Raw genomic sequence first — 18,402 nt, forward strand, 5'->3', positions numbered from 1 at the left:
ACCATAACAAAATTCAGAAATAAAATTCCAGGATAAATCTTTTTTAGCACTTTATTTTATAGGATTTAAAATACTGTGTGCTGATTGCAACTGGTAGAATTTACATGACCATTTCTTTTCACTTCTTGTTCTTCTTGCTTCTGTTTTTCTCCTTTTCTCTTTTAAAACTCCTCAGTTTTCCAAGCTGTTCCCTTATAATTATTGCAGAAACATGCTTTTTATTGATGTGTAGTTTTCATGTTGTTACCCAGTTGTTTCCTTTTTGTTTCTATGTTGTTTCCAGGAGATGACCTAGTTATTTCCATCCTGCAAAATAAAGTGCAACCGAGAACCCAGGAAGGATATGCTTTTATACATTAAAATGTCAAACTCTGCACATTAATGTTAACATTTTAAACTTGGCATATGAATAGTAAAATGACACACACACATGCACACACACATATATATATAAACTAGTAAAAAATTACTAATTTACTAATTTAAAATCTTACTTATAAAAAAGAAAAGTATTGCTGTAAAATGTTTTTAAAATTTTTTCAGAGTTTCTATTTTGACATTTTCAACCAGAACATTAAATAGAGGATAACTGCATACTTTACTTAGTAAACAAAGTTATGTAACAATGAATGTGAAAAACGCAGAGACTGATAAAGTACAGGAAGGTGGAACAGAGTGCCATTGGGTTTTGCATAACTTTGACCATTAAATTAAATAAGTATAAAAATCCGGGGCTGTTTGTTTACCAGGTCTGCCTTTATTTCAAATAAGGTTTTAAGGTCTGAATACATTCAGTGATAAAATAGGCTAATAGAGAAAACCATGGCACTGTTTGTGCTTTGGATCGAAAGACAAAAAGCATGAAAAATCACAGTAAAAAACAGAACATGCATAAGATTTCAAGGCTGAGAAATGTCATAATATTGCACTAACATACTGCTTTAAGTGGCAGATGTTAGAGGGCTGCCACATCCAGCCATGTCATGAAATATTCAACAGTACTTACTATGGTACCTTGGCTGGTCAACTGTGGTACCTTGGCTGGTCAACTGTGGTACCTTGGCTGGTCAACTGTGGTACCTTGGCTGGTCAACTGTGGTACCTTGGCTGGTCAACTCTGTGGTGCAAAATCACTATATAGAGGACTGACACACCAAAAGTTCTTTACCCGGCCAGCCTACACACCAAATAAATTAATAGGGAATGGACACACCAAAAGTTCTTTACCCGGCCAGCCTACACACCAAATAAATTAATAGGGAATGGACACACCAAAAGTTCTTTACCCGGCCAGCCTACACACCAAATAAGTTCAAAGTCAATACTAACTGCTGACCAGTTCTGTGAGGATCAAAACGTTGACGTTTATAAATGTCACAAAATGTAATCAAAACCAATAGAGGACGGTTTGTGTGTGTTGGATATGACAGAGTTGGACAAAAAACAGTAAACTCCAATAATTTTAAACCAAAGTGGGTAAAGAAAAAACACCACAGAGAATTTCAGACAATATTAATATCTAAACAGTCGTGTTTAGATCCCGTTCTGGTCTGCTGCATTATTGTGCTTGACGATGCTGAAGTCCCTGACATTCTGAGAGATTTGAAGGCACAGCAAGCAGACGGGGGGCGTACATTTCGCAGCACCAAGACCAGAACAGCGGTCTTCAATGTTTTATGTATTCTCAACGTATTTTCCATGCCGACTCTCTCTCCGAGTCCTCCGGCTCTTTGGGCTTTAGGTGGAGAAGGGCATGTCCTCGCCGAACTTCACACGGTGAGCAGTGTCCTTGGCCTCAAACACCGCCTGGACAGCAGGTGAAAGGCAGGAAAGGTATGAGAGATTTAAACATGAGGAATGTTATAATCGCTGTAAATAATTGCGGTAACGTTCTCGGGAAACATCCGGGGGAACCATGAGACCGCTGGCAGCAGGGTCTTGATGTCTTAAATCACATACTTTTGTTTGCGGGTTGACACTCTTCAGCACTACCCAGTTGTACAGAACTAGTTTGTTTAGTTTCAGGTATGTATCATTTTTAAGATCTGTGGTCTGAAATCCACCCCGAAAGCAGCCTTCCCCACTCCCCACCCAGTCAACACACGCACACATGCACGCACGCATCCTTCTTCTCACCTGGTTGTGCACGTAGGCCTCACAGGAGTAGCACCAGACTGACAGGTCGGCGAAGCTCAGTACCACAGGATGTTCTGACACCAAGCCATGGGTCACCATGTGCTGGTTGACATAGCGACCACAGAACACCTTGACACGCCAGAGAACACAAGTCAGTCCCCAGCCACACCGCTCTGACGCTCACCGGGCTCCAAGACAAATTAGGACATCTGACTGGATGTGATGACTATGAGATTCAAATCTGTGATTCAGTTTCTTTCTTCTAGAAGTGAATTTGGCGACGGGCCTCCATTGACCAAGGTGTACTTACTAATGGTGGTTTTCTGTCTGTCCCATCTCGCTATGAACTGTGTGTCGTTGTAGATAGTCAAAGTCTAAATGACACAATCGTAATTGTTGTCTTTGTCCAATTGACAAATATTTGACGTTTAAAGTAGGAATCATTGGTGATAACTATGTCTGTTGCATCAAACAAACACATTGTCTTGACATCACTGTCAAGACAATGTGCTCTGACATCACTGCTCTGACATCACTGCCCTGACATCAGTGCCCTGACATCACTGCTCTGACGCCGTTGGACTAGAACAACTGCGTCTGCGGCGTCATCTCCCACGATGCACGGCAGACACCGCCTGTGCTTGTCAGACAGCGATAAGGTGAATCCTATCTTTACATAAACCTGTTACCAGCACCTTGTAGCAGGTGAGACAGATCCAGTTCTCAGCGTCAGACCCACAGTCCTCACAGGGCAGGAAGACGTCCATCCCTCCGGCAGGAACGGGCTTCACCGCGTCCAGATGAGGACACCAGGACAGCGGGTCGACCACGTACAGGGTGCCCTGGAACCAACACAGCAGGAACTACATACTTTAAAAGGCAGAAGAAACATGTCTGAAACTGGTGTCTGGAAAAGGATTTCTGCCTCAAGTTGAAAAATACCAAGATGGTTTAAGATATCAGCCTTAAAATTGCTATAATATCCGTAATTAGTGAGTGTTCATGTGTGTTCATGTATAAGGTTTATTATAAATCTGTGAAATTAAAGAGTTTTCCCTAAGACCCTCACTGAGTGGGGTCCCAGCTAGGGGGAATGAGGTCCCAGCTAGGGGGAATGAGGTCCCAGCTAGGGGGAATGAGGTCCCAGCTAGGGGGAATGCGGTCCCAGCTAGGGGGAATGGGGTCCCAGCTAGGGGGAATGCGGTCCCAGCTAGGGGGAATGGGGTCCCAGCTAGGGGGAATGGGGTCCCAGCTAGGGGGAATGGGGTCCCAGCTAGGGGGAATGGGGTGCCAGCTGGAGATTAACATAATGTGTTCATAAGTAATCTGAAAGGAGGAACATCATGTGTTCATAACTAATCTGAAAGGAGGAACATCATCAGTTCCATACCCCGTCCACATCCTGGCCTCCACAGAACAGCTCAAACACCGGCTTCTCGGTGTACCCAGACGCCCCTTGAAACTCCGTCTCCGGGGAACCGTTCTCCTGGTCCACGCTCTCCTGGTCTCCCTTGGCAACGGAGTCTGAGATTACCATGGTGACAGCCTGGGAAGGTAATAATGTTTTTTCTTTGAGTCGGTCTTTAAGAGAACAGGTTAGCATTCCTCAGTCTTTGTCTTGGCCGGTGCTTGGAAAAGAAGGGCCCACTAGGTAAGTTATTCAACACAGTCGGCTCACAAGTATGAGAATCATTTCAATCGCAGCGTTCAGCGACTACAGATTGACCTCTACAGGGGACAGATTGACCTCTACAGGGGACAGATTGACCTCTACAGGGGACAGATTGACCTCTACAGGGGACAGATTGACCTCTACAGGAGACAGATTGACCTCTACAGGGGACAGATTGACCTCTACAGGGGACAGATTGACCTCTACAGGGGACAGTTTGTCCTCTACAGGGGACAGATTGACCTCTACAGGGGACAGATTGACCTCTACAGGGGACGGGCTGCTAGTGGGGAGGTGGTCCTTACCTGCGTCTTCGGCCTGTCAGGAGTCGGGTGAAGGATCTCCGGGGTGTTCCCAACAGTTGTTGCTTCTTTGTTCAGCCCCTTAACAGGACTCTCCAGAGGGCCGGGGCGTAGCTTCTGTCTAGCCCCTCCCACAGCGACTGACGCTGGGCTGGGATTGGGTGAGGCGGTTTGGTTGAGGTCGAGTGAAACCAGTCCTTTAGTGAGGTCATCCAGGTCACAGTTGCCCTGCCCACCCGTGGACAGACGTGTTGTCTTAGGTGACTCTGCGTGTGGCAGGCTGGTCACCTGACCAGGACTGGCCCCGCCCCCATCCCCCTGCCTGGGGGATTTCTTTCCTTTGCCTTTAGAAGTCCTTTTCCCTCTATGTTTGGGGGAGGGCAGCGACAGGCGTAGAGACTCTGGAACTGTGGGTAAGACAACACCAGGAAGAGGACACATATCACATCTCTGTCATAACAGACATCCAAAGGAAATGTGGGCAAAACATTTACAAACACTGACACAATACTTTGTCTTCCACAAAACACGACCTCAGGACAGAGGACTCACGCTGTATTCTGAGGGACCTCCAGTAGGGGGCGTGGGTTCGTATGACATTGTTGATGCTAACTGCTGCGTTGGGGTGTGGGGGAGACCGGCAGGGCAGGGGCGGGGGGGGGTCTCCCAGGAGGACACTGGTGCAGGCTGACATGGACTCAGAAATGGACGTGAGGTTGTAGCCTCCCTGGAGGTCAGAGGAGAACGCTGAACACTCACCGGCAATCGCTCGCCCGTTCTGACATTTTATTCGTAGTCCAATTAGCCAATGGGTGAGTCCGTGTCGAATGTCACGCAACCACGACTCAAGCACTACAACATCACTGTTGAACTCCTGAAGAGATAGAGACCACTGACCTCCAGGATCACCAGGACTCTGCCGCCTGCCAGCCCCAGCAGGAGGTGGGTGAGGTTGGCATAGCCCTCGGGCGTCACCTGGTATCCTCCCAGGGGGTCTCCTCTGGCGGCATCAAAGCCTGCCGATACCAACACCAGGCCTGGGTCAAACTAGAGGGGGAGACCGGGGAGAACATGAGATGGACAGCGAGACAGACAGATTTCCCTCTCCAGCGGTAGGCATGAGAACTGAAAGACAGGCTTCTGTACCTGACAGACAGACAGACAGACAAGCAGGCAGGCAGACAGACAGATAGACAGATAGACAGACAGACAGGCAGGCAGACAGACAAGCAGGCAGACAGGCAGACAGACAGACAGGCAGGCAGACAGACAGACAGACAGCTGTACCTCTCTAGCGACGGGCATGACCACGGAGTGGAAGGCAGCGAGATACTCTGCGTCGCCCATCTTTGCTCCGTTCCAGGGGATGTTGACGTTGAACCCAGCCCCCCTCCCCAGGCCCACTCTGCTGTAGTCTGCATCCTCAGAGGAGGGGAAGAAGGTCCCGTCCTCATAGCGATGCAGGGACACGTAGAGCACACTGAGGGACACCAGGGGACACACATTAGGGGACACTCACTGGGGAAAGATACAATTCTGGGACAATGACAACCAGTTGAATAAATGCAAACACATTTTCATCCCCAAATATTGATACAGAAAACACACTGAAGACAATAGATTTAACTGGAGATTTAAAAGTAGTGAACACTAATCCCTATGGGCCCTGTTGGTCAAAGGTAGTGGGCACTATTCCCTATGGGCCCTGTTGGTCAAAGGTAGTGGGCACTATTCCCTATGGGCCCTGTTGGTCAAAGGTAGTGGGCACTATTCCCTATGGTCCCTGTTGGTCAAAGGTAGTGGGCACTATTCCCTATGGTCCCTGTTGGTCAAAGGTAGTGGGCACTATTCCCTATAGGCCGTGGTCTAGATTAGTGTACACTACATGGAAAACGCTTGGCTATGTACCTATCGTCCTCCTCAAAAATGTGCTGAGTTCCGTTGCCATGGTGAACATCCCAGTCGAGGATGAGGACCCGCAGTGGTTTCTGGGAGATGGACTGGGCGTAGCGGGCGGTGAGGGCGGCGCTGTTGAAGAAACAGAATCCACAGGCGGCGTCCTTCTCCGCATGATGACCAGGGGGACGTACGACAGCAGCGCCATTACGGACCTGCAAACCGGGAGCAGGACGGGAGCAGGACGGTCACATCCGCAGTTCGTCAGAACACAAAATGTAGTTCTTCCAGAACCGTCTGGCGAGTGCTACGTTCTTTAAATGTTTTACTCAATAACCGATCACAACAACAGCCAAAAAAGTGGTAGACCAACAACCCGGACAAAAAAGGCTGAGTGTTTTTAGCTATAATTTAAATTAGGCCATCGCTGCCAGCTGTGATAGAGTGGAACCAAATCACAGTCCTGGCTGAAGACAGCAGACATGGTGTTTTACCCGTCCATTCAGAACAGCCTGGGCCATGTTGAAGCAGGCTCCCACTGCCAGCCTGGCGCTCCTGTAGCTCTCAGCACTGATGAAGATGGAGTTGTACTCATTGCCCAGCCGGTGGAGGTCTCTGGGCTTCATCACCTCGGTGGCCTTGATCTGGGCGATGTGTTTCGAGCTGTGGACGCACGGACACGTTATTGGAATTCTGTCTGGGTCTTCTTCACCGCGTGAAAACCGACATGAAACTCCACCAGAGCAAACCATCCTCAAGGTCAGGAAATTCAACATACGACGTAAAAAGCATACAAATGCAGTTCTATATTCATAAACATAGTACATTACAACCCTATAGAAACACAAACACATTACACACTACAGACACAAGAGCTACATACAGAAACCTTACACACTACAGACAATGTAGAGCTACAGACAGAAACAGTATAACACACTACAGAGCTAAAGCTACATTAGCTAAACATTCATTCACATGGGGTCCCTCAGGGCTTAGTTTTGAACCTGTCATCTAATCCCTTCCTGCTCCTCTTGGACTTGTTTTAAAGAGAAGTCACCTGTGGCACAGGGCCAGCTCCTCCTCCGTGGCCAAACGAGCAGGCAACATCAGGCAACGGGACACCAAGCCCAGGCTCTCATGAAGCGAAAAGATTCGCTGGATCCTCTGAGGAAGCTCTGGGTGATGGCTGGGAGCGGGGAAAGAGAGGTCTGGGTTTTAGAGTGCACGTCCGGCCTTAGTAAAAACATTTCAGCCAAAGATTCAGTGTTGAGATGTGTCCTTACGCCACTTAGCAGATGCTTTTATCCAGAATGCCTGAAAGCACAGCGATGTATGCACTCATAGTAAGTGTATTTGATTTCTGTGGAAAGGAATTCACAGCGCTGGCATTGCTAGCCCTGAACTCAGCTTAGCTGTCTCAGCTTTCCCTCATTTTTGGGATGTCTGTCATCGATATAATTTTTTATCTATTGATTCCCACTTCTTCCACATCTTGTGGTGTCTTTAATTTATTAACTAATTGACAGATTAAGTTAATTATACATGATTTATTATTATATTATTTGATTCATTGATTGTATATCAATTGATTTATAAATAACTAATTGACTGAGTCAAGTACTGATTAACTGATTGATATATTGTCACCTGTCCCACATGTTGTGATGCTCCATCATCCTTTGGTCGTAAACCAGACCTGTTGTCAGGGTGGAGGTGTCCTTCATCTCCTCTGCTGTTGTCAGGGTGGAGGTGTCCTTCATCTTCTTGAGTGTGTCAATGCAAGACAGAGGCCCTCCCTCTGAAGAGACATACCCCAGGCATAAAGGTGTAATAAATGTGTTATGAATGTATAACAGGCCATGAAAGGGTATTCAATTAATATGTTTTAAATTGGTAATAAAAGTTATAACGGAGGTATGAAAAGGTTATGAAGGTGTACTGACACGGTTTGGAAGGCTATTAAGGGATTACAAGGGGGTTATCAAGAGCCTATGAAGTGTTATAAAGTGGTAATAAAGTGGTTATAAAGGTGTTCTTCAGTACTTACCCAGGACCTGTAGGCTGGTCCAGTAGGGATACAGAGCAGATATGGACCTGGAAATGGACCTCAGGGCACCGTCACTAGGGCCGGATGGGGACCTCAAACGAGGGCAGGACTCTCCCAGCAGGGTCCGGAGACAGGCGCACACACCCTCTGCTGTTGACTGGAGGTTGTACCCTCCCTGAAACATGACACGCCCCCACATGATCACTACATCGCTCTCAACACACAGAACTGGGGGTTTCTGGGTAAAGGTGAGAAGACCATGAGAACTGGGGGTGTCTGGGTAAAGGTGAGAGGACCATGAGAACTGGGGGTGTCTGGGTAAAGGTGAGAGGACCATGAGAACTGGGGGTTTCTGGGTAAAGGTGAGTGTGTTGTTGTTACCTCCAGAGCCAGCAGAACCTTCCCCTGGGCCAGGCCCATCAACATGTGAGTCAACACAGACAAACCCTGGGCAGTGGCGGACATCTCCCCCTGCGACACACAGGATTAACACACTGAAGACCTGCCCATCAGACCCGCCCATCAGACCCGCCCATCAGACCCGCCCACCGGAAAGGCCCATCAGACACACACCAGACACGCCCATCACATTTAACTTTACTCAAACACAACACATATTATGCCCCCCTCACCTTGGGATCACCTGTCATGCAGTCAAAGCCAGCGGCCACCAGGACCAGCTGAGGCTGGAACTGGAAACAAAGACAGACCAGCTGTCAAGGGCCAAATAACTACTGAATGTTACATTCTTCAGAATACACGTAAGAATAGCAAATGACTAGATATTATGAGCATAACTTCAAACAGGCTTCTACACGTACCTCATAGGCTACAGGAAGAAGAAGCTGTTGGAATGCGGTAATGTAGTCCGCATCGGTCATTCCAACCTGCAGACATGAAAAAAGAAAACCTCAATACCTAAAAAATACCTCAATGTCAACACACTTTACTAACTGAAGTACAGACCTCAATGTCAACACACTTTACTAACTGAAGCACAAACCTCAATGTCAACACACTTTACTAACTGAAGCACAAACCTCAATGTCAACACACTTTACTAACTGAAGTACAGACCTCAATGTCAACACAATTTACTAACTGAAGCACAAACCTCAATGTCAACACACTTTACTAACTGAAGTACAGACCTCAATGTCAACACACTTTACTAACTGAAGCACAAACCTCAATGTCAACACACTTTACTAACTGAAGCACAAACCTCAATGTCAACACACTTCACTAACTGAAGTACAGACCTGAATGTCAACACAATTTACTAACTGAAGCACAAACCTCAATGTCAACACACTTTACTAACCGAAGCACAGATCTCAATGACAACACACTTTACTAACTGAAGCACAAACCTCAATGTCAACACACTTCACTAACTGAAGAACAGACCTCAATGTCAACACACTTTACTAACTGAAGTACAGACCTGAATGTCAACACAATTTACTAACTGAAGCACAAACCTCAATGTCAACACACTTTACTAACCGAAGCACAGATCTCAATGACAACACACTTTACTAACTGAAGCACAAACCTCAATGTCAACACACTTCACTAACTGAAGAACAGACCTCAATGTCAACACACTTTACTAACTGAAGCACAGACCTCAATGTCAACACACTTTACTGACTGAAGTACAGACCTCAATGTGAACACACTTTACTAACTGAAGGATAGACCTCAATGTGAACACACATTCCAGCGGCGGCAGGTCTGTAGTTCTGCTCTTGACGAAGGCATTAAACACTAATTGCTCCTGTAAGTTGCTCTGAATAAAACGGTCTACTAACTGACTAAAATACATGTTTGCGTGTCTCAATTGATGGTCAGCAGAAACAAGTCTCCACCAAAAACAAAAGTCTCCACCAAAAACATTTTAACAGACAAAACGTCTGTTAAAATGATGACTTTAACTTCTGTTGGCAAATTTCGATTTTTACTTCTGATGGAAAATGTTGAGCTAACTGAATATGTGCTAATTGAATACAAGTGTTGTAGTAACCACCTGGTTCCAGGGCAGGTTGATGTTGTAACCCTCTCCTGGACCACTGCCCACTGAATTGCTATCCGACTCCGCCAGATGGGGCCAGAACAAACCCTCTTCATATCTGTGAACTGAGAAGTACAGCACGCTGCTCAGAAAGAGAGAGAGAGAAAAAGAGCATGAGTGTAAGACAGAAAAAGATAAGCACAGACGGAAAGTGGGAGACATATAAAGAGGGAGACATAAGGGGGAGAGGCATTTGGTAAACTTTATTCTCCTTAAACAACAGCATGGTTAGGACTGTGGTTCTGTGACTTACCTGGGATCCTCCTGGAAAATGTACTGGATGCCTTGGCCGTGATGCACGTCCCAGTCCACAACAAGAACTCTGCAATTGACCAATAAGACTAGTTAACCAACTAGCAAACTGGCAAATTGGCTCACCAATCAGTGATGCGACTCACCGCGCCACCTGGTGGTGTGTCTGTGCGTAGCGCGCTGCGATGGCCAGGTTGTTGAACATGCAGTAACCATTCATCTTTTCTGAATGGGCGTGGTGTCCTGGAGGCCTGGGGGAAAAGCATTTTTAATCAATCAATATGTTGTTCTGTTTAAAGATCCGTATCCTCAGACAGATGTTTCACCGTTCTTTTGTTAAAGATTATTATTTTCTCTCCGGAGTTACCTAGCAACAGAGAATCCGTTCCGGAGGTCTGAGGTCATGAGCTTATCAACCAACTGTAGAACGGAGCCCACGGCGTAACAGGCACATGTGTAGGACTCCTATGACAGAACATGAACTACCTCAGTCAGAACAGTTCCAGAACAGGTCAATATAGACTCCCTTAGTCAAAACAGATCCTGAACAGGGTCAATATAGACAACCTTAGTCAAAACAGATCCAGAACTGGTGAATATAGACTCCCTTAATCAAAACAGACCTAGAACAGGGTCAATATAGACTCCCTTAGTCAAAACAGATCCAGAACAGGTCAATATAGACTCCCTTAATCAAAACAGACCTAGAACAGGGTCAATATAGACTCCCTTAGTCAAAACATATCCAGAACAGGTCAATATAGACTCCCTTAATCAAAACAGACCTAGAACAGGGTCAATATAGACTCCCTTAATTAAAACAGATCCATAACAGGTCAATATAGACTCCCTTAATCAAAACAGACCTAGAACAGGGTCAATATAGACTCCCTTAATTAAAACAGATCCATAACAGGTCAATATAGACTCCCTTAATCAAAACAGACCTAGAACAGGGTCAATATAGACTCCCTTAATTAGAACAGATCCATAACAGGTCAATATAGACTCCCTTAATCAAAACAGACCTAGAACAGGGTCAATATAGACTCCCTTAATTAAAACAGATCCATAACAGGTCAATATAGACTCCCTTAATCAAAACAGACCTAGAACAGGTCAATATAGACTCCCTTAATCAAAACAGACCTAGAACAGGGTCAATATATACTCCCTTAATTAAAACAGATCCATAACAGGTCAATATAGACTCCCTTAATCAAAACAGACCTAGAACAGGTCAATATAGACTCCCTTAATCAAAACAGACCTAGAACAGGGTCAATATAGACTCCCTTAATTAAAACAGATCCATAACAGGTCAATATAGACTCCCTTAATCAAAACAGACCTAGAACAGGGTCAATATAGACTCCCTTAATTAAAACAGACCTAGAACAGGGTCAATATAGACTCCCTTAATTAAAACAGATCCATAACAGGTCAATATAGACTCCCTTAATCAAAACAGATCTAGAACAGGGTCAATATAGACTCCCTTAATTAAAACAGATCCATAACAGGTCAATATAGACTCCCATCATCAAAACAGACCTAGAACAGGTCAATATAGACTCCCTTAATCAAAACAGACCTAGAACAGGGTCAACAGTGTCCAGACAAATAAATAAACATGTTTCAGGTTTCAGGTGGGGGGAGGAGCTCACAGGGTGGATGTAGACTGAGTTATAGGTGTCAGACAGAGCCTTCAGCTGGTCTTCATTCATCTGCTGAGTAGACCTCATCAAGTCTACATACTCCTTCCTGTTAAAGACCACATTTAACGTTGAATAATAAATGATGCATGTTTCAGTTCATGACAACGCAGTTAAGCACACAGACCCAGAATCAAAGACACTTACGTGTGAACTAACAGCAGCTGTTCCTCCGTAGCAGGTTGAGCCTGAGACACAGAGAGAGTTCAGAACAGGTCAGCGGGCTGTAATAAAAGACATCCAGCTCAGATTCCTGTGAGTGTGTGCGTGTCACAGTCCCCCACCTCCACCAAAACACAGCGGGACTGCAGTCCTTGTTGCTCCACCATGTCCATGACGGAGGTCACCCGCTGGGGACATTCTGGGTGGCTGGAGGCAGGGGAACACAACAGACAGTTAGGGGGAAGTCTGGATTCAGTATTCAACACAACAGACTGTTAGGGGGAAAGTCTGGATTCAGAATTCAACACAACAGACTGTTAGGGGGAAAGTCTGGATTCAGTATTCAACACAACAGACTGTTAGGGGGAAAGTCTGGATTCAGAATTCAACACAACAGACTGTCAGGGGGAAAGTCTGGATTCAGAATTCAACACAACAGACTGTTAGGGGGAAAGTCTGGATTCAGTATTCAACACAACAGACTGTTAGGGGGAAAGTCTGGATTCAGTATTCAACACAACAGACTGTTAGGGGGAAAGTCTGGATTCAGTATTCAACACAACAGACTGTTAGGGGGAAAGTCTGGATTCAGTATTCAACACAACAGACTGTTAGGGGGAAAGTCTGGATTCAGTATTCAACACAACAGACAGTTAGGGGGAAAGTCTGGATTCAGAATTCAACACAACAGACTGTTAGGGGGAAAGTCTGGATTCAGTATTCAACACAACAGACTGTTAGGGGGAAAGTCTGGATTCAGTATTCAACACAACAGACTGTTAGGGGGAAAGTCTGGATTCAGTATTCAACACAACAGACTGTTAGGGGGAAAGTCTGGATTCAGTATTCAACACAACAGACTGTTAGGGGGAAAGTCTGGATTCAGTATTCAACACAACAGACTGTTAGGGGGAAAGTCTGGATTCAGAATTCAACACAACAGACTGTCAATTTCTTGAGTTAATTTACAACCCGAATCTGGTGTGCAATAAACTACACAGAACAGCAGAAACAAATATCTTTCTGTTTAAAGTTGTGTGCTGTCATGGTATTGACCCCAGGGTCGTTGGGACAAAGGGGAGCAGAGGTTCAGAGAGCAGCTGTGTCACCTGGGGTCCCAGAGGCAGTGATAGCGGCTGAAGATGTCGCTGAACACCAGACCGGTCCCAGTGGCTGGACCCTTGTGGCCTAAATCCTACACACACACACCCACAACAACACACACACCCACAACAACACACACACCCACAACAACACACAGTGGAAGGGATGAGGTCATCGCATGCTTGATTGATGAAGTGTGCAAATAAAAGTCTTCACTTTATATTGACTCACACACTCACACACACACACCATACATACCGACACACTACATGCACACACAATACACACACTCAAGAAAGTGAAATCTCTCTCTCCCTTTAGTTTCCTTGTTTATGTCCTCTGTGTACAGAGCCAGTACCAGATTATTGCCTAAAGTACTCTGTAAACTAAGCCAGTACCAGATTATTGTCTAAATTCTTCTGCAAACTGAGCCAGTACCAGATTATTGTCTAAAGTCTTCTGTAAACTCGGCCAGTACCAGATTATTGTCTAAATTCTTCTGCAAACTGAGCCAGTACCAGATTATTGTCTAAAGTACTCTGTGAACTGGGCCAGTACCAGATTATTGTGTAAGGTTGTCTCTGAATTCTGCTAGTACCAGATTACTGTCTAATGTTGTCTGTGGACTGGGCTAGTACCAGATTATTGTCTAATGTTGTCTGTGGACTGGGCTAGTACCAGATTATTGTCTAATGTTGTCTGTGGACTGGGCTAGTACCAGATTATTGTCTAATGTTGTCTGTGGACTGGGCTAGTACCAGATAATTGTGTAAAAACCTCTGAGAACAGATTATTGTCTAAAGTCCACTGTGAAGTAGGCCAGTACGCTACCAGATTCATCATATGATTGGCAATGTCCTCCTGTCCTTTGCTCCGATCCATTCTTCCTCTTCTCCGAGTCTCCTGCAGATTGTTGGTTTTCTTGCGGGTTGCCTTGCTGCTCTGAAAAGAGGCAAAGCGTTCAGTCTATCCAATGTTGTTGCTGTCCCAGTAAAACTACCCACTAATCAATCTGAAGGTCATCCAAAGACAGGTCGGAGAAGTTTAAAGAAACAACACTGTCTTGTGACAGACTGGAAACAATAACCTGTGGTCAAACTCCACCATCAACACATCGATCATTAACAATTACAGACGTGTCCTGGAAAGCGTCCTATTCCCCGTTCACTGAACCACTTTGACATGGCCCGCTATGAACCCTGGGAAAAGTAGTGCACTACAGAGGTAATAGGGGGCCATTGAGTTAGGACACAGCCAACTACAAGTGTTAAACCTTAGTCGTTTATTTGCAACATGGGTGAACAAGCCTTTACCCAGAGAGCTACTGGATATGCAGGGTTATGTTCCAACCCTGCTTGAACGCACCTGACTCTACTAGTCATCTGCACTTTAGGAGTGTTTAACGAGCAGGGTTGGAGCAAACACCTGCACCTCCAGCGGCTCGGCCCGGACATTACGTGAGAGGTGCTGTCCAGCCTCAGACCCTTCTGGTCGAGTCAGGCGTGTGTTCTGCGCCACGTCTTACTCTGGCGGTGTTGTTGTCCGGGGACACGCGGCTCTGGGTTCTGGGTTCCGAAGCCGCCGGCACCGAATCCATGTTACCGCTGACAACCGACCTTCCATGGGACCACCGGGATGCACACATTTGGAAAAAAGTAATAAATGTAGGTTTACACCGATAGGAAAATGATTGGCTGATACCGAGACACATATTCATATAACACAATGATAGGGTTATCTTTGGGAAATAAAGCCAAAACCTGTGATTCCCCAGGGTTGGTCTAATCAAACTATAACACATTTTCCCATGTGGTTTTGGGAGATTGAATGTGTCTTCTTGAAAAATGTATACAAATTTGGATGTTGTTGTTTTTTTGTTTTTTTTAAACATGGCTTCCGTCTTGCCACCCTGTCCCACAACTCAGACTGCTGGAGAAAACACAACATGGTAGTAACAACTCAGACTTCTGGAGAAAACACAACATGGTAGTAACAACTCAGACTTCTGGAGAAAACACAACATAGTAGTAACAACTCAGACTTCTGGAGAAAACACAACATAGTAGTAACAACTCAGACTTCTGGAGAAAACACAACATGGTGCTAATATCGCCCCAGTTCCTGCAAGAAATGCATGCAGCCCCTTGAAGGCTTCGTGGCAGCCTCCCTGGTGAGCTTTCTTTTTTGGTTTTTCTGACTACTTCTAGAAATTAATGTTTATTTGTTATTACATATTAACAAAAGCATTATTGGCAGAGAAATGTTCAGTTTCCAAAAACAAACTCAAAATTGCCTGGCATAAGTAATACAATAGAATAAAAAAATTTAATAAAAACAATATGTAAGAAGAACTGTAAACAAGTAAGTAAGTACAAGGTGCCAATAACATTGCCTCGGGCTCTTTAGGATTTCTTTGTGAAATAAGATAAGATTTACTAAATTATTTAGATTTTGTCTTAGTTGATTGTTATCTCTTTTTGCAATTAAACCAAAGAACGACTTGATATTTAAATTTTCACACCTGGTTGGGACTAAATGTGAAATTCCTATTGGCCAAATGTACCACTCTTCCTGTCCTTTCCAACTTCATTCAATCCATCTAATATCTATCATTTCAATTAGATTAAGCCATAAACTACACACATTTTAATAATGAATCTATTAAGACCTATAAATAATCTATTCATTCGAAAATATGTAGTCATTTATATTTTTATAGAAGATTATTATAAATGAGTGCATTTCGCACCTGGCAAGCTCGTTTGGGGAGAGAGAGAGAGCAGGTGAGGGCGTTTTGGGCGTTTGCCTGCTTCACCTGACGCCTGGCTGTGTGCCCCTGGGGAGAAAGATTGTCCTTTCGAGGAATCAGTGGGCGTCTGTACACCTGACGAAAAGGCTTTGGCAAATATTTTGCATTACACGCAATGCATGCCTCACATACTTGATATTGCAGTTGTGTATGTTGTTTATTTCCAAATTACTATATGTATTATTAAATAATATTATTGCTGCAGCTACCTTAATATCCAGAATTTAAAAATATAAATGGAGAAAGGTTACAATATAATATAATTAATATATTCAATATAGTTGTTAATAAATATATCATTAAATCGTACAGAAAGAGAAATACAGTGATGTTGGAAGGATATTCTTGTTCTTCCTCAGAGGAAGATTGATAGATTGATAGGGAAAAGACAATTTACTTTGTTCCAATTAGTTATTGTACATGTGGGGAAAAATAATAAACAATACAGTAGCTCAACATACTGGAAATATAAATATATATATATATATTTACTAATATTCTATCAGGTAAACATGCCAAGAACACATTATTATTTTACTGCAACAACCCGGGAGCAAGACTTAAAGGCTGTCCAAACTGGAATTTAAACAACTGTGGCATTTATCAGACCAAAACAATAAGAAATACCTGCGTATGGACAAGAACTATAACAGTCATAAACTTACAGTTGGTATTTTGTGGTAAACTGGCTCTCCTTCTGAGCGCGAAGTGATGTCAACAATGTCGCACACGCCCAAAGCAGGGCGCAAACCAATGACGTCAGAAGACTTCAATCAGTGCATGTGGGTATGTGCTGCTGGTTTGACGACGGATTTTCTACCAAGTCACCGTTGGAGGTCGCTGTTACAAAACAAGTGCATGGGGTTCGGGTGAGTTCTGTGCTTGTGTAAAACGCAATCTAAAAAACATCACATTTGACAACAGAATGACAGTAAGGAGTATTCAAATATGAATGTGCATATTATTGTTTTAGCTCACTTACAAATGAAGGACAAAAGGTTTTTAGGGTTCAAGCTGGAGTAATGTAAACTTCATTCAGGTCCCTAAGTGTTTGATCTGACCATATTCTAGGGAACAAATTAAAACAAGTTTGTGTATTTTTTGTATTTATTTCCACGTGTGATTCCCCAGTGTCTTAAGAACATTAAAACAGGTCCACAACCAACAGCAAAACAGCACACGATACAGTATTTGAACGAGAGACAGATGGATGAGAGCATTTTAGCTGGACACAGAGATGGGTGGATGAGCGTGTTTTAGCTGTAGCAAGAGAGCTGACTGTGTTTTAGCTGGAGAGAGAGGGGTGAGTGTGTCATAGCCAGATTAGTGTGATTCAGCTGCTAACATAGAGAAGGATGAGTGTGATTTAAATGTTTACAGAGCGAGTGATGAGTGTGTTATAGACTCAGAGAGCGGGGTGAGTGTGATTTAGCTGGAAACAGAGAGAGGGGTGAGTGTGATTTAGCGCAAAACAGAGAGAGGGGTGACATGATTTAGCTGGAAACAGAGAGAGGGGTGAGCATGATTTAGCGGGAAACAGAGAGAGGGGTGAGCATGATTTAGCTGGAAACAGAGAGAGGGGTGAGCATGATTTAGCGGGAAACAGAGAGAGGGGTGAGCATGATTTAGCGGGAAACAGAAGGTGGGTGACGAGACGGTTTTAGCTGGAAAAGCAGAAAAACAAGGTGTGGTTTATGTGTTATGTGTTGTAAAAGGCGACAATTGACTGTTAATTAACAGTCTGCCTGCCATGCAATAACTGAGAGGGTTGAGAGGTGAAAGAGAGAGAGAAATAGAGGGTGAGGACATGGGCCCCAACGGATGAGCTTGTGAGTCCACTGGACCAACCCTGTGGTTACTAATCTCTCCATATCATTCATTGCCATTTCCCCAGGGCAGAACTGCCTGCTCCAACCCACACACTCTGTCACACGCAGAGACAGACACATGCACACACAGACCCAACACACCCCACCAGATGAACCTCTTCGCTTGTCGCAGAGGAAGAGAAGAAGATGAAAAAAAGTCACCCCGCTGAAAAACACATGGCATCACCACCAGCCTTCTGCACATCTCCCTTTTCCTCTTGCCCTCTTTTTTCAGGGGTCCGGAAAACCATAAAGCCTCCTGCGTTGCACAATGGGGCTCCATGCAGGGCCGGGGGAGAGCTATGTGGTCAACTATGAACGCCTCTGACTGATGGTAGGATAGAGGGTGGCGAGCGGTG

The 18,402-nt window shown here is 44.7% G+C and overlaps 1 protein-coding gene across 3 annotated transcripts; it reads right to left on the reverse strand.

Annotated features, from left to right (window-relative positions):
- Positions 1-737: 737 nt before the first annotated feature.
- hdac6 (histone deacetylase 6) lies at positions 738-16,929 on the reverse strand. Of its 3 annotated transcripts, none has more exons than XR_004576633.1 (28): positions 16,841-16,929; positions 14,892-14,982; positions 14,198-14,308; positions 13,372-13,457; positions 12,385-12,469; positions 12,248-12,288; positions 12,053-12,149; positions 10,753-10,850; positions 10,532-10,636; positions 10,387-10,455; positions 10,089-10,215; positions 8,878-8,943; positions 8,689-8,748; positions 8,438-8,527; positions 8,057-8,231; positions 7,657-7,807; positions 7,067-7,195; positions 6,501-6,669; positions 6,019-6,221; positions 5,398-5,590; positions 5,008-5,157; positions 4,663-4,837; positions 4,114-4,517; positions 3,527-3,682; positions 2,832-2,978; positions 2,137-2,265; positions 1,103-1,806; positions 738-1,058 (listed from the first exon to the last, which is right to left on the reverse strand). XR_004576633.1 is itself a non-coding variant. In XM_013136241.4 (27 exons), exons 2-27 carry the CDS (start codon positions 14,961-14,963, stop codon positions 1,738-1,740), a joined length of 3,357 nt encoding a protein of 1,118 aa, XP_012991695.1. In that variant the 5' UTR covers positions 14,964-14,982; positions 16,841-16,929; the 3' UTR covers positions 738-1,737. The 3 variants fall into 3 exon arrangements, 1 of the variants encoding a protein (XP_012991695.1); XR_002197600.3 differs by having other exon boundaries at positions 738-1,014; positions 1,059-1,806; XM_013136241.4 differs by having other exon boundaries at positions 738-1,806.
- Positions 16,930-18,402: the final 1,473 nt, after the last annotated feature.

Source organism: Esox lucius, chromosome 12 (assembly GCF_011004845.1).
Source record: "Esox lucius isolate fEsoLuc1 chromosome 12, fEsoLuc1.pri, whole genome shotgun sequence".
In the NCBI taxonomy this organism is placed as follows: domain Eukaryota; kingdom Metazoa; phylum Chordata; class Actinopteri; order Esociformes; family Esocidae; genus Esox; species Esox lucius.